Below are 26,156 nucleotides of genomic sequence, written 5' to 3' on the forward strand. Positions count from 1 at the left end.
GTGATCTAAAACCTAGAAGCCTTCTGGTTGTCTCCATATTGTATTTAGAGCAGCCTCCAATATACCTGCACTGAATGATTTGTCCGCCAGTAATCTTCCAATCAAACTTTTGTTACATAAATCCAATCCTTCTTTGATGTCCTCATCTATAAAAACTATGATCTGTTCTTCCTCTAATTTAGTCTGTTCTCTACCCGTTCCCTGTGAGGCAGTAGGAGCTGCCATTGTATTATCATTGACACTCTAGAGATTTTGACTAGCAAAATAAGTATTTTCTGCAAACCCTAGCAGAACTTGAAAAACCCTCGCAGCAGGGCAGTATTTCTCTCTAGGAAATTAATTCAAATACTATTTCTCCTAAACTGCAATTTACCTAAGCTAATTAGATATGTAACATAAAATTCAGTTAGTTATGGGTAATTGAGGTTTTTGTGGCGCTAAACCAGTTTGCTGAGCTTCACCCTCTGATCTGAATTGAATGACCACGAGAGTGGCTTTTGATGAGGATTCGAGGAGATTAAATCGCTAAGAGATTAGGTTTTAATCACTTATGGTTTGTCATAGAATGAATCACTCATTGTTAAAATAGTTGGTAAGGCATTTTAATCCGGAAAAATAAACATCTCTGAGACCTTAACTATTTTCTCATTACTGTTTTATTCTAAACCCTTTTTCTTTACTTGCTTTTTACTACTTATGCGTTTTACACCAACAATCATCTTTTACTGTTTGCCTGACAAATTCTAGCAAAATAACTATTACTTGCTCAATCTAAAAAATTTTCGTGGGATCGACCCTCACTTACCCAAGATATTACTTGGACGACCCGATGCACTTACCGTTGAAGTTGTGTGAGTTTTAATTTCGCACACCATAAGAATATTTGTTTCCTTTATTTTTACTTTTATTTCTCAAAAAACATGCGTGATCTGCAACATGGTTACTTTTCATATAAACTACAAATCAGTATAGATTAAGAAAAAAAATACTTATTTTATTTATCATTTTTTTAAAAAAATTTAATAAAAAAATATTATTTTAAATTTGGATAGATTATTTAAAAAGAGTTTTTAAAAATTAAAAAACATCTTTTGTTTTTGCTTTTTCTAAAAGTAATGTATTAATTTTTAAAATAAAAATAATTTATTTTTTCATAAAAATAATTTATTTTTTAAAAGATATATCTAAATGTACTTAAAATTTAATAAAAGTACTTACTTTTTAAAAAGTATTTTACTTTTTTTAAAGTAACTTTTTATTCAAATAAGTTAATCGATATCAACACTATATAAAATAGAATTACTGGCAAAATTATTTCAATAATTGAATGACCAATATTTGTGATATATGGTTAAAATTTTGATGTATTTTTATTTTGTGTGACTTTTTTTTAAATGGGTCAGATAATTAATTTTAATATTTTTTTTAAATAATAAAATATAATTATTATTTTTTTATTAGATGTCTAAAAGAAACATCTAATTATTGTTTGAAGAGGGTGCATCAGAATGTGGTGGTGGAAGAAAAAGAAGAGAAATGGTGGATTAAATGAAGTTATAAGAAGTAATTTAAACATTTTAAATCATGTTTTACGATTAAGATAATATTATCAACTATAATTTATTTTTTTATGGATATAATATCAATTTTGTTATTTTGTATAGAAATTTATTAGCGCTTCAATCTTTTATAGTTAGGTATTAGTATTTATTTTTTGAAAATTTCATGTATATTTTATCCGAGAATAATTATTTAAATTAGTCTCCAAAAATTTTTAAAATGAACATTTTAGTCCTTCAAAAAAATTAATATGTAAATCAATCTTTTAACTTTTTCTCTGTTAGATACAACTAACAATTCTCTGTCTATTTTCTAGTATGACTCACTAATGAAGAATGCTGGGTTGGTAGATAAAATCGCATACATAGCAGTTAAGTGTCCACATATGCAAGAAGGACAAAACAATCCCTGGCATGACTTACTAGCCACACAGACCACTACCACTGCTTCTACATTCTCTCTCCCGTTTTCTCTTCTTCCTTCTTCCTCCTCCTTTTCTCTCATTTTTCTTCTACAATTAGACCTAACCACCACCACCGCCTCACTCTCCTTTACCATATGCCTCTTCTACTGTAAAATCTTATATATTGTATCGTCATCAACGCAACTCCTTCATCACAAAAAAGAAAAAATGTCTCCTCTATCACTCATCAACAACAACTCCTTTTTGACATTCTATGTTTCGTCTTTTGTTGCCTTAATCACCAGTCATGTTACTGCCACCTTTTTCTCTCCTCTTATGTTCCCTCTCTTGATCTTTCCCTCTTCTTCATTCACTCTTTTAATTTGTTTATCATTTTTTAATTGAATTAGCTCTTGACCTAGTTCAAAAGAATGTCATTATCGTTGCTTGAGGATAATCGTCAGAGGTAGAATCATGACGTCAAAGGCAAGATCGTCGCCGTCTTTATTGTGGCGATTAAACAAAACAAATCAAAGATAAAAAGGAGAATTTGTTTTGAAGGGTTTGGGCAAGGGCCTGCCCGAGATTAGTGAAAAGGGTTCTCGAAGGTTGCCAAAAAATAGATCTAGTTTGTTCTCTTTCACCATCTTTACCATCGTCACCATCTTCTTCTTCTTCATCATCCACTTACTCCACCACGTGATCCTCCATGCCATTGCTGAAATTGGAACAATCATGCTCATTGGTGACTGTTTGATTTTTCCTTGGCAATTATGAATTTGGTGGTGGTACTGTCGTTGGTGTTGGTGACAATATGCATAAGTTTCAATATAAAGCCTTAACAATGAAGAACGAGACCTTCAATATAAGAAGACACTATACGATGCCATTTTCTAATTATAGATCGAAGAAGGTTTTGTCTTTTTCGCATAGGTAGACTCTTAACTATTATGTGTGTGAGTTTACTTGCCAACTTAATATTTTTTGTTAGTGAGTCATGTCAAAAAAATAGACATAAGACTATTATATATGATAAAAAAATATTAAAAATTAATCTGTGTATTAATTTTTTTAAAGATTAAAATATTTTTTTTTAATTTTTGAAAATTAATTTGGATAATTACCCTTTTAGCCGGTCTCCAATTTTAACCAGGCTAGATCAATGTTTGCGTCACTCGGCACGGTTGAACCAACAATTAGGTTTGGGATTCTTAGTTTCGTACTAACCTCACTCGGCCTCCCACCTTACCCTGAGCCTCTCTCTCGCTCCCACGCACCCAAGCTTCCTTCTCTCTCTCTCTCTCTCTCTCTCTCTCTCTCTCTCTCCGACTTCACTACCCCCTCTCTTCTGTGATTTCTGGTTTGTGTTCTGTCTCCGCTGTCGCTGCTGCTCTGTAATCTCTCTCGGCCGGGGCTACAACATCTGTACTCAGCCGTCGCTGCTACCTCTGAGCTCGTCGTCACCGCTGCTTCCCCTGAGCTGTTCTCCGTCGCTCTCTGCTAGTCGTAGTCTCCGGGCTCTGTGCAGGTAGGTCTGGGCTAAACCAAACCCAGCTCCCACAGTTCCCATGCAATGCTTGAAATGATGTTTTTGATTGTGTCTAGTCTGAAGAACTTGGTTGAGAGGTTAATAAGCAATACCCTTTGTTGTTGCTTTTTCATCCTTTGCCACCAATAGAGATTCCAACCCCCCCTCTCCCCCTCTCTCTCCCACTCAAGCAGTCAAGCCTAGCTTTAATTTGCATAAGTCTATGTCCATAAGTTGGCACCAAGGCATCAAATGTTGCTGTTGATTTATCACGTGTATGCTAAAGGAAACACCAAGCCTTCTTTTATCAACACTTTTAATTTCTATCAGTTTAATGAATACTTTTATTAACATTGCTACTCCACAAAGATTATTGTATGAAAAGCTAATACCTTTAGAAGACAACGGCTGATTCTCTATCATGCGCTGGCTTCAAACTATTTGTTAGTCATTGTTGGAGCCTAAATAGTAGGCATTGGTATTACTTGTTGCATTACTTGCATGATATGCCAATACTCTATCTACATTTTGACTTTTGCAACCTTCACAAGTGCATGTTTCCTTTTCAATTAAATACTCCAAAAAAATTGAAATTAGTATACATCAATCTGACTATTGATGCCATAATTTGTGATGCACTCATAAATAAATAAATAAACAAATAAATAAAAGCTCATAACCATATCAAAAGAAAGTACATATTTGATGTTTCTAATTGTGTATTTCCAACGGCATTTTGAATTGGGTGTTGCTGCCAATGAAACATCACAATTAATTAAAATTGATATTTTTTAGGCAGAGTTAGAGACTTTAGATTGAATTAAGCCAAAGACACTGAAAGCAATTAGCGATAGCTCATTAGATAGTGATATCAGAGACAGTAAATTACAGTTATTAGTGTAGATATTTAGAGACAATATTAAGAATATCACTAACTATAATCGTGTAAATATCTATATCACTAAGTGTAAGTTTACTGTGATAGTTATATTCTTATGTATCTGATGTATGATGTGATTAATAGGTTGGGAGTTATCTAGAAAGAATTTCACTAACTGTAATCACGATTGTTTTTTCTGGCTTTGAACTGCTGCAGGACCACCATAAGATATTCAGTACCAGTTTTGCCAAAATGAGGCAAGATTTGATCTACAAAGTCTCCAAATGAGGTGCAATTTATTATATTGAATCTGCATTATAAGTAAAGAGATATTAGGCACTCATAAATTCTCAAATCGAATAGCACGGTCTAAATAAAGTTTGAAGTTCCAATTGAGCTTTGATGTAACAATAGTAAGAATGTCAAACTTTGGAGCCGTTTTAAAACTAGAATAAAAGAAGTTAGGAGATTGAAGACAGTAAAATTGAGAACAGAGAGGGACAAAACAATTATGAAGTCATCGTGTTTAGAGAGCAGGGAAATGATAGCTAGTGTGCAAGTGAATAGATTGGACTACGAATCTCAATGTATTCTTGAGCTGGTAGAAATAATTATTCAATAGTTAACCAAGTGTGTCAGATTTCAAACATAAGGGAGCATATTGGTTTAAGACATTAGTCAAGTCGAGAGTGTTAATCAATGGTGAATGTTGCTTACATGCATGCAAATAACATTGCTTTTTCATCTTTGCTGCCCAAGCTATGGCTTAGAACAATCATACAGATTTTGTACACCAATCAATTGACAGCTCCATTATTGTTTTAATATTTGTTGATTTAATCTGCACTAATTTCTATGCAGGTTTGCATGCAAAGATATATGCCAAAAAAATGTTTGAAGCACACCTTGTATAAGTAAAAGTGCAATCAATTCCTCAGTACCACATAAAACTGTGAAAAGGCTGCTACATTGTAAACCACATCTGGTGCATAAATTTTTCCTACACCACCTTGAACATGATGAAGGCTACTGCTGCATTGCATCCTTGTCTGAGCTCCTGCAGCTTCAATTGCCGATTGGCATTAAGGCAGTTGGAATGTGTTTGATTAATTAGGCCATGAACATGTTTGAAGCTTGCTTCTTTGGAGTGGGACTAAAGACGTAATAGGAATAGTGGATTTGGTTTAGCCGGGGAGTCAAAGGGTAAGGTGGAGTCAACTTCCCATGCAATACTTCCCTCTACTAAACTTTGCGGTGTCAATTATCTCAACCCTTTGGCCATCACTACATTCCTCCATATGTTGTCACAATGGGAGAGACGCATATTATTTGAGTGTGAATTGCTCCACTATGCATATTTCATGTTAAAGCATTGCATAACACTTTATTTGCATGTACCCGTTTTTGAAGCTAACACGAATTCCTCACTCTTCACTCTCCTATTGCTCTTTTCTCTTGGATCATTGTTCATCCCATAATAAATCATTTGCCTTTCTCAGAACCCTCCATGCTCATTTCATCAAATTGGGTTTTAACTCGTATTCATATCTGGGTAATCGCTGTTTTGATCTATACTGTGAGTTTGGCCAAATCAATGATGCCGTTAAGGTGTTTGATGAAATTACTTATAAGAATTTGACATCATGGAACATTTATTTGAAGGGGTTTCTCAAAAGTGGCCACCTTGGGGAGGCATGCCACTTGTTTGATGTAATGCCTGTCAGAGATGTTGTTAGTTGGAACACGATGATTTCGGGTTTTGCACTAAATGGGTTTTGTTGTCAAGCCTTTGAGCTTTTTGTTGAGATGCAGGGTACTGGTGTGAGGCCAAGTGAGTTCACTTTCTCAATAATGACGTCAATTGTGTCAAGTCCCTGTCATGCTAAGCAGGTCCACAGTAGGATGATCAGGAGTGGTATTGATTTGTCCAATGTGGTGCTTGCAAATTCGGTGATAGCTATGTATGGGAGACTTGGTCTTGTTGATTATTGCTTTGGTGTGATTTTGACCATGGAGAACTTTGATGTTATATCTTGGAACTCTTTGATATGGGCCTGTTGTAGAGCTGGATATCCAGAGTTGTCTCTTGAGCAGTTTCATCAGATGAGAGCTATGGAGTTTTTACCTGACCAGTTTACGTGTTCGATATTGATGAGTGTCTGTTCTAACTTGCAGGATTTGGGAAGGGGTAAGCAAGTTTTCACCCTTTGTTTCAAGTTGGGATTTGTTTCAAATAGCACCGTGTCAAGCGCTGCTATTGCCCTCTTTTCCAGATGCAACAGATTGGAGGACTCCATCCAGCTCTTCAAAGAACAAGATCAATGGGATTCAGTTCTATGCAATTCCATGATTTCGAGCTACACGAAACATGATTTAGTGGAGGATGCATTGCAACTCTTTATGCTGACCCTGAGGAAGAATATCAGACCAACAGAATACATGATAAGTTGTCTTCTGAGTTCAGTTTCAATTTTCATGCCAGTTGAAGTAGGTAATCAAATCCATTCTCTGGTTCCTAAATTAGGTTTTGAGTCAGAAGTAGTTGTTGCCAGTTCTCTTGTTCATATGTATGCAAAATTTGGATTTATTGATGATGCCTTAAACATCTTCAATGAAATGAAAATAAAGGATTTGGTGTCATGGAATACAATAATGATGGGAATGACTTACAATGGCAAAGTGCCTGTAACCATGAAGCTCTTTAAGGAGTTAATTGGAGAACCTACACCACCAGATAGAATTACACTTGCTGCAGTTCTTCGAGCATGCAACTATGGATGTTTAGTTGATGAAGCAATTAAAATATTATTATCAATGGAGAAGGAATTCGGCGTAGAACCTGGGGAAGAACATTATGCTTATGCTGTGGAGTTGTTGAGTCAAGCTGGTATGATCAAAGAAGCGATGGACATTATTGAAACAATGCAATGTAAAACCCCCTCCAACATTTGGAGATCAGTTCTTTCTGCATGCGCAATCCATGAAGACTTGTGTGTTATTGAAAGAGTTGCAGAGAGAATAACAAAAAGCGAACCGCAGACATTGTTTCCATATTTGGTGTTGGCTCAGGCTTATCAGATGAGGGGCAAATGGGAGAGCTCAATTCGAGCCAGGAAGGCTGTGGAACAAAGAGGTGCTAAAGAGTTCATTGGATACAGTTGTGTAGCGATAAAAAATCAGGTATACTCGTTCGCATCAAATCAATTACAGCATTATGGAGGCAGGGATCTTTATTTGATTTTGAATTTACTGCTCTGGGAGATTGAGAATGAAGGGTGTGCCTAGAAAATCCGTAAGACAAAAAGGAAATGTAAACAAACGGATGAAAGTTTGCTGCAGCCCTTTCGAAAAATATTGAACTTTGGGTTTGGAAGTTAGTTGTAAACTGAACACCTAACTCATACTCCCGTTCATCACTATTGGTAAATATGCCGTTCATTATGCAGCACTCAGCGGCTTATTGCAAAAACTACTTATCAGCTTGCCTTCTCCAATCCTTGCATTTTGAGTCTCCAAAAGCTGAGGTGGCACAATTGGAGTTGCAGCAGTATTTCGTCGACCATGGTGATGAACTGATGATAACCAGGTAATTAATTACTATACCAAATAACTATCATTATAGTAAACAAAATAATAAAACGCATTTTAGGTAATTTTAATTTGGTTTTTATCTCTTTGGGGTTACACAGAATGGAACAGAAGAGATCCATGAATCAAGTTGCACGGGTCCTTTTGTTACCAACTTTGTAAATTCCCATTGTGCCATTGTGGCAGTCTAATGCTAGCTGACATTGCGCTAATGATGTAAAACTCAATTTAGCCATTATTTGGACTAAATTGAATGATCTAACATCTGTGAAATTTAGTTTATCGAGGAACCAAATTAAGTTCCACACTTTTAATGTTATGTGAGCTAGATGTTAAATTGTCACAATTTTCATATAAATATTCCGTTAACTATTGTGATGACAGAAAGATCATCTTGATTCATGGTTGTAAAACTCAGATCAATTGAGGATTATCACTTTTAAAAAGACTAATTTCATTTATTGACTATATAAAAATTTTTATATTATTTTTATTGATGTAAGAATATTCAATTAGATACATGTATAAGAGTTTTTTCATTTACACCAAACAGAATGGGTTACGTGTAGAGAGACTAACAAGCAATTATTACAAGCAAGTATTTATGACCAAGAAGTTACAACTTACAACCATATCGAGTTCTTAATTGAATACTTGATAAATGATAATAATCATTGAACAAAATAGGGGTGAAATAAAGAATAAATAAATCTTAATATTTCAACAAATATCAAATGAACAAAAGAATTGAAGACCTCTCCAATAACTTAGGATTGCTTAACAATTCTGTATACTCTAAAATAAAAGAGAGAACTAACTAGTTTAATTTACATGCAATCTGTTCCTGATAACACTTAAGATCGCTTCTTATCATAACTATGAAGGGATGGCGATTGAGGACTCTTTGAAGAGGGGGAGGGTTCTCCTTCCGGCGGAAAATCGGAGAGCAAAGCCAGCATCTGCCGAATGCTCACAGACCGTGCAGGTTTGAAGCTGTGGGTTCTCTTGATGTTCTTGGAAAAGATATTTGATGAATTTGAAAGGATAAGGTATACCAAAGCCTGTACTAGGAAGAACACTGCCACCTTCAACAGGATGTCACCTAAGCTGCTCTCCATAGTTATAAAAGAAAATAGCACCCTTTGATGATTGATTAATGAAATCTTTTGCTCTAATAATAAGAAAGAACACAATTAATGAATTTATGTAGAAAGGATGGTATGCAAGCGTCCTTATAAAGGTTTTACGTAATGTGTGGAAGGACATGTTGGACCAACATTTGGATTTTGGAAAAGTAAACGAATAGTTTGACCTGTTACCACGTTGAAAATGTGGGAATATGGAGGCGGAAATTTCATTGTTATCCAGAAACAATTAATGAATACGTGTCAAGGGCACGGTGGTCATTAAAGTAAATTATGAAAATCCCGATTAGGAGGATAATTGCTTGTCTGACGTAAATAAAAGTCGGAATGAAGTTTCCTATTGAAACGTAATGACTTGATCAATGGAGGTGATGACTCATCAGCTTGATCTAGATGCCTAATTGAATGATTGATTACCTCACGATTATTAAATTGGTTTCTCCTACAAGCAAACAAAACTACTTTACATATTGGATTACTATAGCGGACAGAATTTGACGCATTCCGTTTTTGTGGCGGTTAGAAACAAGAGACTAAACAGGAGAAGGAGAAATGATTTGTGTATTATTGAGTGTATTCAAGTTGTCTATTTAAGTTGTTTTTTGGAACGATACAATATAGAAAGGTATTTATAGGTGCTAAGAGAATCGTAATAATAAAGACGTAATATCCTATAATAAATATTCAGATATGCTAATTGATTCTAATTGATCCTAATTATATTCTAACATCTCCCTCAAACTCAAGTAAAACATATTTAACATAACGAAAAAAAATGCATAAACTAATAGAACGGATACAGACGGAACTATCGAAAGAAAGCGCAGACGGAACTGCCGTTGTCGAAAGGAAGTGCAGATGGAACTACCGCGGGTGCAGACGGAACTGCCGGAAGGAAGCGCAGATGGAACTGCCGCTGTCTGAAGAAAGTGCAGATGGAAACGAAACTACCGGAAAGAAACGCAAACGGAACTGCCACAAGGAAACACAGACGAAATGCAGACGGAACTGCCACAAGAAAACGCAGACGGAACTGCCACGAAAAAATGCAGACAAAACTACCACGAGAGAACGCAGATGGAATTGCCACGAGAGAACGCGGATGAAACTGTTACGAGAAAACGCAAATGGAACTGTCACAAGAGAACGCAAACGGAATTGGCACGAGAGAAAACAAACGGAATTGTCACGAGAAAACGCAGACAGAACTGCCGAAAGAGAGCGAAAACTATATGATTTCTTCATGAGAATATGTAAACAGCGGATGACAATAGTGTTTGATCATTCGACTCGAAAAAACACAAGACAGAGAAAATAGACTAGTCGGTGAGGTGAAAAAGCATCAAAGGAGTGAGAAAAGGGAAAGAAGAATGACATAAAAAAATGCAAAAATTACGGTGATTTCACCACAAGAAAAATAACATATCCTCTTCAAGGAGGATACCATGACTCTGATACCATGTTAGAAACAAGAGACTAAACAGGAAAAAGGATTTGTGTATTATTGAGTGTATTCAAGTTGTCTCTTAGAACGATACAATATAGAAGGGTATTTATAGGTGCTAAGAGAATCGGAATAATAAAGATGTAATATCCTATAATAAATATTCAGATATGCTAATTGATTCTAATTGATCCTAATTATATTCTAACAGTGACAATAGGTGCAACTAATATCTAGGGTTCTTCGAAATTAAAAGGTGCAAATAAACTCCTGTCTAACAAAGATAAGTGTGTTTTTCTTTTTATCTTTTATCTTTTTTTAACTAGTTTATTCTTATTGCAAAGATTGCGGATTGAAAGATTGTTGAAGGATTGCAATAGAGATTGCGACTTTTGTAACAACTTTTTAGAATAAAACTAGTACTTTTACTCATAGTAACCTTACGGAATATAATTTTTTTAAAATTACAGTTCACTTGGTCTGATAGTATAAATTATGCATGTTTCAAAAGATTTATAAAATAAAACTATTTTTACAAAAAAAAAGTAGGTTGACAAAAGTCTAGCTAAGAAGACCAAGGTCTCTGTAAATAAAAAATCAAATAATAAAATTTTTAATTATTATTTTGTTAATTTTGTTTTCTGTAAAACAAATAGGTAGAAAAAATAGAGAATGAAAGAAAAGATGAAGAATGAAAGTGAGAGTGAGAGAGTTTGTTAATTTTGGAAGAAAAAAATTATTTTAATTGTAATAAAAATATATCGGATGATATATTTTGATTTGTCAAATTACTAATATAAAATATAAATTTTATATAGAGTGAAAATGGCAGAGAAAAATAGAAAAATGGAGAGAGGTAGATGAGAGAATTTAGGAAGGAAAATTATTAATTTTAGAGAAAAATATGCTCTCTCAATTTTAATAAGAGAGTGTCATGTGATATATTTGATTATTAAATTAGATAGTAATATATGATACATAATATAGGTATATTTCTATTTCAATTTTAATTTTAATGCAATTAAAGAATGTCATGTTATACATTTTGATTTTTAAATTAGTAATTAGTCATTGATATTGATAATGATATATAAAAAGAGATAGAGTAGTTGAAAGAACGAGAGAGATAGAGAAAGGAATAAAGGAGGAGAGAACTCTTTAATTTTGGAGAAAAAGATTTGATTTCAATTGCAATGAGGAAGTGATATGTGCCACATTTTGATTGTAAAATTAGTATGGAGGAGGAAAGAATTCTCCTTATTTTAGAAAGAAAGATTTGATTTCAATTATAATGAAAAAGTGACATGTGTCATATTTTAGTTGTAAAATTAGAAATATATAATAGATTATTCATTGTATATACTTACAATATGATATAATATGCATGCACAATGTTATTTTTAATTTTTATATGTTTTATTTGCTTGTCTCATAAAATAGGCCTTTCAGAAAATTACCATTTATTGATTTGTCTCCTAATATCGTGACAACCAAGCAAGATTAACGAATCAAGACATCTTGTTTTCTTAATACTTGACAATCAATCTTAAATATTTTTCTTCCTTTTATTATAAAATAAGATTATAAAGTTAGACTAAATAAATAAAGAGTAATATACTATGGCCTGCTCCCCCATGTGATGATAGCAAAGGATCTTTGACTAATCTTCGTTTGTGTTTCTTTTTCCATTAATCATAAGTAATTATGGCTCGCCAAATTTATTACAAATAACATAACATAACATAACATAACATACACTGCAGGCCCTGTCTCATGATCTGAATTCTCACGCATATCCCATTCTCTCTTTTGTGTTGTGTTTGTCTTTGACTCAGATGCTTCTTAATTAACCTATTTAATTTAATAATTTCTTTTACTTTAATTGTTTCACATTTTCACCCCCCATTTCTTATTAGTCATCACTTCCTAATTTTCATTGAAAGCAGACGTGTAAATTGTACCTTGTGCAATGTGCAATACAAGACCAGAGTCGTACTATTATTTGTACATAATAATAATTATAATTTTATATTATACATATATTAAAGTTGCCTTAGAAGGAATATGTGAAATGTTATCAAGAATGGATTACAAAATGAAAAAAGAAAACTTTGATTTTTTTCCCCTCATGTTTATATAGTGCCATATCTTTAAAATACAGGAGCATCAACATTCAAATGGCATATAAATTTCTTTTTATTAATGTATGTTTTTACAAAAAAAAAAAATTATTGCATAATTTTCAAATAAAATATTATTTTGAACTCATGTAGTAATCCAATCTATAAACAAAATGCTATAAACTACCATTTTGACAGTGAAAAAATTATAAAAAATAAAACTAATTCGATATTAATCAATGATGGGGTAAATTTGATAAAATATCCAAAATATTCAATCAACTATCTATTTTGGATAGTTTTATGGAACTAACTTAATTTTTTATAAATATAAAGTTAATTTTTATTTTTCACAGTTAAAATTAGTAGTGTTTAAATCTTTTATGATAAAAAATTATAATTTACTCTCAACAAAATGAGATAAAAAAAATTGTGTACGGAAAGATAAGTATTGAAAAAGTTAAAATAGAAAAGTTTTTGTTTTTTCAATGTGTCTATATTATAAAATAATTATGAGTAAATAATTAAAATAGTATAAAAAAAACTCTATGTCAGCTAACAAAAATAATTCTAAAAGATATAAAAGACAAATAAGCTTTTAAAAGATTTAAAAATGTCATAAAAAAATATTTTCCTTTTTAGTAGCAAATATATTTTATACAAATGATTTACACATTTTTGTAGAATATTTGAATACTTATTTAAAAGGAGCATGCAAAAAATTAAAGAAAAATTCAATCACTAACTACATTTTCATTTTTTAAAATTTTTCAATCATTAAAAAAAATCATGAAACAATTTATTTTGTATAAACTTTAAAATCACTAAATTTTAAGAATAAAAATATTCTTTTTTATCATACTTGCAAAAAATTACATCAAAATTCAATATATAAAACTATTTTTGAGAATATATATGATTATTTTAGTTTTTTTAATTTATTTATGATTCGTAACTTTTATATTATTTTTCTCAGAAATATAAATTTTTGGGTAATACTTTATTACTTTACCCAACAGCTTTTAAACCAAATACAAATATTACTATTTAGGTTCAAAATATGGACATAAATATAACATCTTATGTTTAAATATAGAGTATATACCTATTTTAGTACTCAAAGAATTTTAAATTGGACATTTTAGTCCCCAACTAAAATTAATTACTCGATTGATCCCTAACAATTAATTCCGTCAGTCACTTAGGTCTTTTACTCTGTTAACTCTAACGGAGGACAAAATAGTCCCTAACAATTCTAATAGAAGACAAAATGGTCCCTGACAACTCTAACAATGATCCCTGACCCCTTTATTCGAAAACGACACTGTTCTTCTCCAATTTTTATCATATCTCGCATAACCCTAACATTTATACTCTCCTTCTTCTCCTAACATTTATACTCTTCCTTCTTTAGCTCCAAGATTAAGCCATGGTGTAATTGTCACACGTGTCGCAGCTACCTCAACATGTCATGGACTACACACTTTCTAAATCTTTGTGACTGGTACATCCACCTCCTCTGCACTTCACCCACAAAAAGCATCCACTTCCATGTCTTCAATAACATCACCTCCAACCCTGATACGTCCACGACATCCTCAAGACCAAGTTTCACAATTACTCCAAGGGCACGCCTTTCCCCACTCTCCGGCAAGCAATATAGATTGTTGGACATTAGGACATCATGAGAAGATTCTCCTTTGACATCATATGCAAATTCTCATTTGAAATAGACACCAAGTGCTTCATTCCTTCTTTTCCATAGTCCAAGTTGGCAGACAACTTTGACCTCGCATCCAAGCTATCAGTACAAAGAGCAATGTCGCCATTGTCGCTCATATGAAAACTGAAGCGATTACTGAACATTGGTTCAGAGAAGAAGCTGAAGGAAGCGATCGGAGTGGTGGACAATGTGGTCATGGAGATAATAGGGCAGAGGAGGAGGGAGATGGCAACGACGACGACGAGTCTTAACAAATCAGACTTGCTGTCTAGATTCATGGGATCCATCGAAAACGATAACTAGTTGAGAGACATAGGCAGTAGTTTCCTGAGTATGAATTGGTTGAGAACAAGTTGAGAATTTTTTTTCTTATGAACATTAAATTTATAGAGTGTGCATTGTGTAGTTTGAAGTTACAGTGTTAGACTGTTAGTATTATGCGAGATATGATGGAAATTGGGAGAGAACAGTATCGTTTCCGAACAGAGGAGATCAGGGACCATTTTGTTCCCTGTTAGAGTTATCAGGGACTATTTTATCCTCTGTTAGAGTTAACGGAGTAAAGAACCTAAGTGACTGACAGAATTAATTGTTAAGAATTAATTTAGTTGGGAACTAAAGTGTCGAATCTAAAATTCTTTGAGGACCAAAATAAGTATATACTCTTAAATATATGTACAATAAAAATGAAGCTCTTCAATTTGGTTCCAAATATAAACATACTCAAATGATTGTGACATCCACTAACTTTATTAACGAGTGTCTTCAAATATTAGGCGTTATTATTAGCCTTAACTATGAAAGAAAATTTTCCAAAACATGAGAACATGCAAGCAGTTTGAAATTCAGTGGTGTGAAATTACTTTGACAACTGTTTCTTAAGTCATTCACTCACATAATGATGATGATGATGATTGCTGAAAACGTCATCAACAGCATAGTACTATCCATGGACATTTTACTTGTGAATATAGCACCAACCTGGAAAGCACACCATCATTCTTCACACTTTCACATATAATTTCCCTTTTATGATAATCTTACACAACACCTTGAAGGTACAATTTATTTACATATATAGAATTTTCATTTCCTGAAGCCTCTTGTAATATAGTGACACAATTTACAGTTAAAGACTTAAAGTTATCTGATCCGAGACCCTCTTAATAATAATGCCAAGAAACCAAATGGTACTTTAGACAGCTAGACTAATTAAGTTATTAGGACCTACTACATTCATTATTAATTGTTAATTAATATTAATAGTAATTGTCATAAACATGTTCAGAATATTACAGATGTTATGTCTGATAGAGACATGTACCAAATTTAGTGTTACCAGATATGTTTTCCATAACCAATGCCTAAAGAAATCCATTTGTGGGTGTGGGGAGGGAGGGTGGCTCGAGAAGTGATGACAAATAATAGAGCTAGTAGCAATAGCCAATTGCAGTATGTATTTATTTTTTTTATTATTATTGAATTGAGTATACCATTAAATTAATTTCAGTCTGATAGATAAAAGTAAATCAATTAAACATATAAAGAACTGTGTTTTATGAAAATATTATCAGAAGAGATTTATGACTCAATTAGTTTGAATTAAATATATATCTTTTTGATTACCATTGAATTGCTGTATGTACAAAATGAGATTCGAGTTCGCGACACTTACGAGTGAAATTTATTAGTTTAGCACGGGAGAAAAACGGTGTGCAAAAATTGTCTCATATGGAGAGTAATGCCCCATTTCACCTAAAAGTTGAAAAAGAAACCCAAATTTAGCTGAAGAAGATACAGCTTTGTCCATAGGGCATGCTGGCAATATCAAATTCTCAAAAAGGAGGGAGTAAAAGATAAATGCAGTTTCTTTGAGGTCCTATCACTAGACTCTTTTTGCCCTCCTTTTTGAGAATGACTAAACCTCTATAATTATACTATATGATGGGGACATTGGATGTTACATTAGAGTTCATGCTTATAGTGGCATCATCTAACATATTGATTAGGAATTTTGTTGAAATGGTAAGAGTGTCCATGTGTTGGGGTGAGTGGTGTGATATCTTACATAACCTTCAGGAAATACAAACAAATGGAGACCCATGTCCTGAAAGAGAAAGAGCAAGTACTCCTCGACCATAGAACATGTCATTCCCCACCACATAGAGAGGGAAATGCTGAATGCATATGTGCACTATTTATTTTTTTTAAATGAGGGTAAAAATGATGTTTTACTAAAATGGAGGTTAAAATGGTGCAATATAAAGACATAGATATCTAAAAATTGTTATGAGCCAAAAGCAATTTTGTTGAGTGACAAACTTACTCTGCTAATGTTGAATCATGCTTTTAGACTTTTTGGTCCTAGAGAATTACTTCTCTCATATATTTATGAATTGAATATTTTTCATGGATTTGGGTAACAACCATTAGAAGATCCATTCCAATATATAACTTATTATTGAAAGCCTAATGCAATGCACGTTTGAAGCAAAATCTAATATGTCATAATGACCCAAGATAAGTCCATTTGAAAAAGCGACATAACCTCGAAATTACAGAATATGACACCTTGGTCATGATGGGGGTGGTAGATGGATGACAGGCAGTCAACAAAATCTGATTGATTAAGCATCTAATTCAAGCATACACTTTAGTAGGAAGCAAAGGTGATTAATGAGCACAACAATGAATCACATAAACATTATTTAAAATAAAAAGAAAAAAATCAGATAATTTTATTATTGCTGGCCAAGGACCATCTAACTCCGTGCAAATGATTGGTTAAAGCAAAAAGACCAATCAATATATAATTATATATAGCAAAGCAGGCGCCTAACAAATTTGAAAGAAATTCATTGATGATATATTATGAAACAAAATGTGATAATATGTGAAAATTATTTTGCTAAAAAAACCACCCCCAAGGCCCCAAGACCTTAATAATAAAAATAAAACAATTATATATACAAATTGTGTTATTGCTGTTGTTGGCTTGTGAATGCATCAAGGAATCTTCTTCTTTAGTCAAGTTTCCTTCTGACAAGTCCTTTGGAAAGGTCAAAGCTGTCGCCACAAATATAAAATTATTTTGAATTTCAAAATTGGTATCACAGACATGTCATGCAATAGCACATTTGAAATGTTCATTTCATTTATAAACTGTGCATAGTGGTTGCTCAGCAGTATTTTGTGGAATCTTAATTAGTGGTATAGCACCAATGACCCAAGAAAAACGGTCTCTAAGATATATATATATATATATATATATATATTAGACAGAAGAGAATTGTTCAATACTTCAATGGCCAAATAATGCAGTTAGAAGGAAAATGACATTTTATGTTTGTTCATTTGTTGATTACCTATTACCATCAGAGTAGAGCTCACACAATTGATTGTCATCACCGACAGCCAACAATTATACTGACGATTTGAAACCCTACATATCAAAGAGAATTAAAAAATTTGAAACTTACATCACTTTCTAACAATGGTGACAACTGACAACAGAATTTAAACCATCATAATGCCATTGAAAATGGTTGGCCAATGATATACATATACATATACATATTTATTAGGTCTTTTAAGTTACAGTTCCATTTTTGAAAGTTTTCCAATCTAATCATCATTAATCATCAACCATTAGCATAAATTGAAAATTTGTTTTTTGTATTTACAAATTTTAAAGCTAAGTACAAACTTGATATGTGCTCTAAATCTACATGCATTGTCCTCATTCTTTTTTAGCACAACAACTCTGTCCACTGCATGGCATTTTGAATGTATATAGATGACCATAGTTAAATCATTTCACATTTATGCATTAACAGGATATGAATAGACATAATGTTCAAAACTAAAGTTTGAACTGATACCTAAAGTTCATTTGGGCTTGAAGCTAGGGAGTAGTAGGGTTGACCGGTTGAGGTTACTCAATCATAGTATTGATTGTCAAGGTAATATGTAGCCACACAGGATTGAAATTTGTTCCCTGAAGAATCTCTTGAAATAACAGTTATCTGGTTTCTGTTAGGTAAAATTTAAAGATGGCAATATCAATCATTACCCCTGACTCTACCATGCTCGCAAGAAATCATAGTTATGCTTCATTATCATTCCCAAATCTGTAACCAACTGGGATTCTCTTTGCAAGAATTCCTTACACAATATATAAAGAAAAGATAAATACTGTTCTGCATAAGAGATTGCTGAAATCACCTGAAATCAGTGGAATCTTCTGTAGAATTCCTATTTACAACAATTTAATCTTCCAGGCATGAGTGTTTTCTCATCTCAACAGCAAAAGTTATTTTTCATTCCTTGTTCTGCTTAACTATTATAGATCTTGTCAAATATAGGAACAAATTTGGACTCATGGATTAAGATTTAACTGAGGTATATTGACATGAAACCAAAACTGGAAAAAGGGAAAAAGTTAGCAGTTATGTAAAGTACATCAAACTATTTGCCCCTGCATCAGCTAAACTATACCAAATAATCACTGTAGAGATCCATGCTGCTATCCCATATGCTCAAGCCCTAGATTCACTTGAACCAATCACATAAATGATCACTTATTTTGTACTTATATTGAAGAGGCTTGCAACAACACTTAAAAACGTGGTGCATGCATGCGTTTGAACATATGCAACCATGTCATATAATATAAGTTCCTCTAGGGTTTGAAATCCTTCTCTAAAAAGGAACAAGCCAAATTCAACATTACATTAAGTGGTATAAACAGTGATGGTAAGTAATGGGAGCTATTTCTTATTAATTAACAGAAAATAGATCAAGTTTAAGAAGACAATCCACAAACTTATGCGCATTTGTTATTTTGATACTCCAAAGATGTATTGACACCAGTTTGGCCTTTGGCTTATTACCAATCAGTTTTGTTAATTTTAGGACCAATTTGGTATCAATATTATTCCCCTTTATTATTCTCTCCTTTCTGAGGGTATGTGTTAATAGTCAAATACCAAACAAAATGAGTTAAAAATTGTAAACTACAAAACTCCTGACAACCAGTTTGATTCAGATTATTAGAAATTTAATTTATTTGTGTGTTTCACTGTTTTGCTTAAAGAGAGAGAAATGAACATAGGTGTGAAACTATTAGATGATTGTCATACTTGGGTACAATGTCAGATAGGATAACAACAGCAGCAACAACAGTCAATCTATTGAGATGATTAACTCAGCACCTTGATTCACAAATAGAATAATAAAATTTCTCAAACTGGTTTGTAAAGAAAAGCTGCCAGAGCACCTAATCCAATCAATAAAATGACTTCTCTTTATTATTTTTTTAAATAATAATATTGCTAGGAATGCTCAAATAGAGACATTACTCCCTTTAATTTTTCAAACTCTAAACCATGGTATTCAAAGTGTACTTAAATAATAAATAACCTGCCTCGAGTGAGATCATCGAGCTGACTAACAGTCTAATATGAGGATACAACATCCTTTTCATCTCAGTTCAACCCCCCCCCCCCCCAAAATTTTTTTTAAAGCAATTGTTAGGATTTCAATAGAAAACCTAATTTGGGAAAACAAGTTCAAACCGCTTGAACTAATCAAGCTTTGAACTAAAAAACTATTAAACCATTGATATTTAATTTGTGTAATTTAGCTGAACAAAATTGTGTTCTGTATTTAAAAGTCCTCAAGGGATCTTGTAAGGATGTAATGAGGACAAACTTTGAATTATTACGAGTAAACAAATCTAAACAAAGAATGGTTTACCTATACATCTCGATGGAAGTGTAGCAAGAACCTGAAAAAACTGCATGGTATATAGATAGCAATAGGCAGAGGACAATCATCACAGGGACCATTCAGAACGAAGCATTAAAGCAGCTACCATGGAATCCCCATGCATCACATATGCAAGGCCAGGCTTCAAGCAAAGTTTATTACCCATGTTAAATTTTAGATAGGATTCAACCTGAAAATGATCACTGGTTGAATCTCCAATCATCCCGCTGAGACTAATGCCCCAGCCAACTGGATCTTCAGAAACATCAGACATGGTTAGAGCCCATTGAACAGAATTGAAATTTGGATCTTTCATCTCGATCCAGCCTCCAAATTTTACAAAGTCGGCAAGTTCAGACTCCGCCAACAGAGCAATGGAACCAGTTGAGACCTGTGTCCTTGCTCCCACCCATGGTGATACTTCAGGTACTGTCTCGGATACTTTATGTTGCCTGGACAAGACTATTGGAATCATATGAGCTCCAACTTTTCTAAATTGCGCAAATTGTAAAGGCACTCGTTGAAGACCCAGAAGAGACAGCTTCCCCCAAGAAAATTCAGATACAATTTTCCCAAAAGTGCTGGATATACTCTCCATTGTATTAGTCCCAGTTGGCATTCCAAGTCCAGCAACAAATTGAGCCAATGAAGCTGTTATATTTGACTTCCTCACAGTTATGCCAATACCACTACCATTGTGCAAATTTAGAATGGGAGGTCCAAAAGAGGAGAAGTCCGTAAGGCCCTTTTCAAGGTAAGTGAGCAGAAATATGATATTATTATGTCAGGGATCTAACTAGCAAAAAGTAGAAAAGAAAAATATACACTGGCAGTATACACGAATCATGGTGGTGTTTCTCTACTCTATGCAAAATACATTTATCTAGTGCCTCATATTATAAGAAGTATATCTAAAGTGAGCAATAGTCTATTTCATTACAGTTATGAAATCTCTCAATCAGATAAAACTGATGTAAGATAAACCATTCATTTTGACTCTAGATATACACTGGTAAACCTCAGGGTTAGTGTATCACAGCTTCCCAAGACAAACCACATTCATGTAGAGAAAACACATGTTTAAAAACTGAGAGCTCAGCCCATCCTTGAAACTTCTAATACTGAATTTTAAAGAGTGTATCACACTAAATGGTAGTTCCATCACATACCAACAGTGAACGTTACTAAATTCATCAAAGAGAGGCACAGAATCAAATAGTACCTCATCAGAAGAATTTGAAGCAATTCCAACATCTCTACATTTAGCTCCTATTGGGATAGCCATCAGAGATAACCAATCATTAACATTTTTAGTATAACTGAGTTTTGCTAGAGAAAGTGGCATTTCAAGGATATCATTGGGGCACTCCTTCCCGTTTTGACTTGTCACAAACTCTGCAGCAAGAGTATCCTGCCCAATGTTGGTTTCAAAAATAAACTTTGATCCAATGCCAGTTCTTATTCTGGACGTAGTAATGGCATCTAAGCTCTGTTGATCAAGGCTATTCATAATCAATAAAGCATCCTGCATATCGACCCTTCCTCTTACATGAGTGGTAGATTCCTGGAAGGGACCTCCCTTGGATGATTTATAGAAGGAAAGCAATCTCTCAACCTTCTCTTGTCTATCTGAGTTTCATAATGTCAGAGAATGCTTCTCGGTTTAAACGTTTGAGGATTTGAATCTGGAATAATCATAGTGGAAGCAACCATCAAACAATCATAAAGTATCACTGAAGAACTATGCATCCATTTGACAGGCACAACTTTTGGTGTTAACAATATGAAACAGACAAAAAACTAGCTTAAGAGTTAGTTTTGTTATGCCAGCTGTCACTTGTGTAATTGAGTTTATAGTCTGTTATGCAAGGTTGTGTTTGATAAATTAGACACACACAAATACAGAGACAAAAAGAAGCAAAAATATGTTTATGTTTAGAACACAAATTTCATGTTATTTTCTATCATTTACAAAAATGTGTATAAGGACTATTCATGTACAGTTATTTCAGCGAGTAAAATCATCAAACACTTTCTTCACACTTTTTCTCTTACATTTCCCTTTCAGGCTTAGCACTATAGACCTTCACAGCGGTTCTTCTTTTGAATCATAAAAGGAAGAAGCATAGTGTGAATGTAGTAGTATAATAGGATTAACGTTATCCAATTCAGATGAAACCACAACAAATAAGCGAACAGGTTAAACAGAATCAACAAAGTTGAATGCATGAACGAAGAAGAGACAAACCTAAAGCAAGAGATAAGAAGGAGAAGAAAATGTACCGGATTGCGACGAGGATCGAAGAGTCCATGAAAGAATTCGTTTCCGGATTTAGCGACGGCTTTCAATTTGTCGAACACTACGTTTGCAGGCTCCATTAAACCACGACCTTATCTGAACTGCAAATACTACTGATTACTAAATGAAGCCTCTGTCGAGTCGGCGCCGACAAGCTGTCGTCGTCGCCGGTGGAGTGTCAAGTGTTGATGGAAATGGAAATGGAAGCTTGGAGTCGGAGACAGCTGCGGCTTCGGGTCCAACCCCAACAAAGGAAAAATTTTGGGTCAGATGGAATTTTTCTTTATAATGGGCCACAAGCCCAAAAATCAAGAAAACGTAAATTTTATACAGATAACAAAATTTTGGGCCTTTGCCCATCTTTATGACAAGAATTTTTTCAAGAAGTCAACAACCCATACTACCCCTAACCCCTAGGGGTGGGCATGGTTTGGATTTTCAAAAATCCAAACTGCAACCACCTTAGAACCAGTTTTATGGTTCATGAAACCAAACTGGAACCGGATTAAAAAGAGAAACTGGTTCTAAACCGGTTTGAAAAATAAAAAACCAGTTTCAAACCGGCTTTAATATGTAAATCCGGTTATATATATAAACCGGTTTTAAATCCGGTTTTTTAACATCCAAATTTAAAATCCGGTTTTGAATCTAGTTTTTTATTATCCAAATTTAAAATCCGGTTTTTTTTCTTTTAAATCCAATTTTAAACCAGATTTTTTTTAACCAAAAATCCAGTTTTAAAACCAGATTTTAGAAATCCATTTCCAAACCAAATTTTTAACCAAAAGTCCAGTTTTAAAACCAATTTTTAGAAAATCCCATTTTCAAACCATAATTTTTTTTAAAAGTAAAATTAATACTAAAGCCTTTTTAAACTATATAGGTTCATTACAACTAGGATTTGATTCTTTATAAATCTAATGACAATCGCTAATCTAAATAACATTTAATCATTCTCAAAACATCAAAATGATACCACTAATAATTCTCCCTAAAACAACAAGCACAAAATATCAAAAGATGCCAACAAAATCATCAAACAACCACAACTTTTGAGGAAAATATATCGACAAATAACAAAATATATCTGCAAATACATCAAACAACCACAACCTAATATTTCTCAAACGCTAGCATCAGGTGCTTCAATATAATTTCTAATCGTGGTGCCAACTCTTCTGCAGCCTCCTGTTTGAAGTAAACCAAATGTGGGCCATACATAAAATTAAGTAAATTGGATAACTGAATATGATTCATTAAGCGAAAACAAACAGATATTGTAATCAGAACCTCTTCAAGTGTTGCAAAAGCTGAACAAGCAATCTCTTGCACCCGCTTAACAACAGCCAAAGAAACATACTACAATCTTTACAATAGCATGTTGAGTACCCAGAAACTAAAATGGATTGAAACTCAGCTAAACCCCATTCAATATGCTAAGAGAACATGATAAAGGTTACATAGAAAATTAGAAATTGAAACACCCCTTAATGCTTCCCATTTTTTTATAAGGTATAAAAGATATAAAAGAGAATGGGAATAGAATCTGATAAAAAATCAGATGAAAAAAATCTGAGAGTTTGTAGTAGTAGAAAACTGACTTGAGTGGATTAGAATGGTCAATTTCAGGTTACCAAGAGAGCAATTCTGTCAATAATTCTTGCAACATTTGCTGGGTTTAGTGTGGTGATGAGTGGAAGTTCAATTATTGGTGAGATTCTTAGATGGAGGAGAACTTGGCAGCAGCAACAACAACAACAAAGTGGAGGAGTTCAATTAATCAAAATGCAATTTAAAATCAAGAATCCCAGCAGCAATATCTCAACAATATCTCAGCAATCCAAACAAATTGCAATTCAAACTCAAGAATAGCATGATAGCATGATGAAAATAATGCAAAACAGCAATTCTTACGCGCAAGCCAATTGATTCGGTAAGCATATGGCAGCAAAATTAGATACGACATAGTGGATTAATAGGATTAAACAATCTCAATAGTTTCAGCAACAATTTCAGCAATTTTGCAATAAAGTAGTAAATTTCCACACAAGCAAACAATGTTCAGACTTCAGACCATCTCAGCCCAGTTTCTCATCAAAACAACAATTCCATCATAAACAGCAAACTAGCTCCAAACACTTTCAGCAACAATAGAAACCTAACAATCTAAAGAAAATCATCCTAACCTAACCACCTATAATCAACTAATCTAACTAAGCTAATTAAGCAAAATCAACTAATTAACCAAAATTAATCAAACTTAATAAAAATAAAAAGGAAAATGGACAAAAACCTGAAAGCAGAGAACTAGAACAGGGCAAAAGGAAAGGGGACAGGGTGTTGCAGCGGCGGTGGATGGAGGACGCTGCTACAGGCAGCGCCGGCGTGCTAGAACTGCGTCGGAACTCTGTGGAAAGAAGAGAAACAAGGGCTACTGCTTGTTCTGCTTGTGCTGGAACTGCTTGTTCTGCTTGTTCTGGTTCAGTGAAAATTCATGGTTACTTCCAGTTTCACGAACTTTGTTGTGCTCCTGGGTGGAAAAACAAAATCTGCAATGCAATCAAATCAGAAGCACGACAACCCGAAATTCCTCTAGAAGAGGCACGAGCAGAGGCAAATGGTACTAACCTTGTGGCCCACAGGCAAGAAGCACGAGCAGAGGGGAATGGAAAGCAAAAGAACCGGAAGCCCACACGGTGAAATCAAAGGATGACGACGGCGAACGAGAAGGAAAAGACCAAAGGCAGAAGAAGAGAAACACTGAAACAGAGGTGAGGCCGGTTGAAGGAGACAACACGGTGCCGCCGTGCCGGTGCCAGTTGTCTGCTCCGGTGCCGGCTGCGGCGGAGACTACACGGTTGAAGGAGAAGAGCCGAAGGAGAAGACGACTGGATTTGCGCGTGTCTAGTGTGAAAGTGAAACTGTGATATGGTTCACCGAGTTAGGGTTTTCCAATTTTGGATCCTAATACGGATTTGGATCCGATTCGGATTTAAATTGGTTAAATGATTTGAATTAAAAAATCAAATTATAAAATTAATATAAAATTATCTTGAATAATAATAATAAATTATTGTGATCATTTCTTGTGTTCTCAAATTAGATGCTTAACTAATATTTTTATTTGTAACTAGTGTATGTTCTCGTGTTGGATAATACATAAAATTATATAAAATTTTTAATTAAAATTTAAATAAAAATATATATAGTAATTATTATTATAAATATTTTACAATTTAAAAATATTAAAAATAATTAATATTTGTTTTAATCAATTTGAATTGGTTGAATGATCATCTTATTTATCCACTTAAGCAAGTATTTGGAGTTTGAATCTCATATTGTGTATAAATAATCCATTAGTTAGTAACAGACCCTTAATAAATAAAACATTAATATGTGGTGGATTAGTCCTCGACTTGCCGAGTTAGAAATCTGTAGAAAAAAATTGTATTTGTCTTTAAAATAGATTAATTTTTCATTAATAACAATACTTATGAACTTTTGTCTTTGTTAAAATTTACTTAGGACAATTTTATTCGTTAGTATCATACTCATTCTTGAAGTCAAAACAATATGATCAACATTGTTACTCGTTAAAACTTCACATTTTATGAAATGATTTTTAAATTTTCAAATTCTTAAACTTATATCATTACAAAAGTTATTAGATCGATTAATATTTCTTGGTAACATG

General features: G+C 33.5%; 1 protein-coding gene and 1 pseudogene across 2 annotated transcripts; one reads left to right on the forward strand and one right to left on the reverse strand.

Moving 5' to 3' along the window:
* The first annotated feature begins 3,136 nt into the window (after positions 1-3,136).
* LOC112703013 (pentatricopeptide repeat-containing protein At1g43980, mitochondrial) lies at positions 3,137-9,272 on the forward strand. Of its 2 annotated transcripts, none has more exons than XM_072199461.1 (4): positions 3,137-3,491; positions 4,588-4,660; positions 5,233-7,957; positions 8,844-9,272. In XM_072199461.1, exon 3 carries the CDS (start codon positions 5,764-5,766, stop codon positions 7,654-7,656), a length of 1,893 nt encoding a protein of 630 aa, XP_072055562.1. In that variant the 5' UTR covers positions 3,137-3,491; positions 4,588-4,660; positions 5,233-5,763; the 3' UTR covers positions 7,657-7,957; positions 8,844-9,272. The 2 variants fall into 2 exon arrangements, with proteins under 2 accessions (XP_072055562.1, XP_072055563.1); XM_072199462.1 differs by lacking the exon at positions 8,844-9,272 and adding an exon at positions 8,061-8,346.
* Positions 9,273-17,232: 7,960 nt separating this feature from the next.
* On the reverse strand, positions 17,233-25,459 carry LOC112703015 (uncharacterized; annotated as a pseudogene).
* Between the last annotated feature and the right edge of the window lie 697 nt (positions 25,460-26,156).

This window comes from Arachis hypogaea, chromosome 7, assembly GCF_003086295.3.
Source record: "Arachis hypogaea cultivar Tifrunner chromosome 7, arahy.Tifrunner.gnm2.J5K5, whole genome shotgun sequence".
Lineage (NCBI taxonomy): Eukaryota > Viridiplantae > Streptophyta > Magnoliopsida > Fabales > Fabaceae > Arachis > Arachis hypogaea.

Bases quoted from the DNA above. Each gene is read 5' to 3' on its own strand.
- LOC112703013 (XM_072199461.1), top strand. From the start codon at position 5,764: ATGTACCCGTTTTTGAAGCTAACACGAATTCCTCACTCTTCACTCTCC.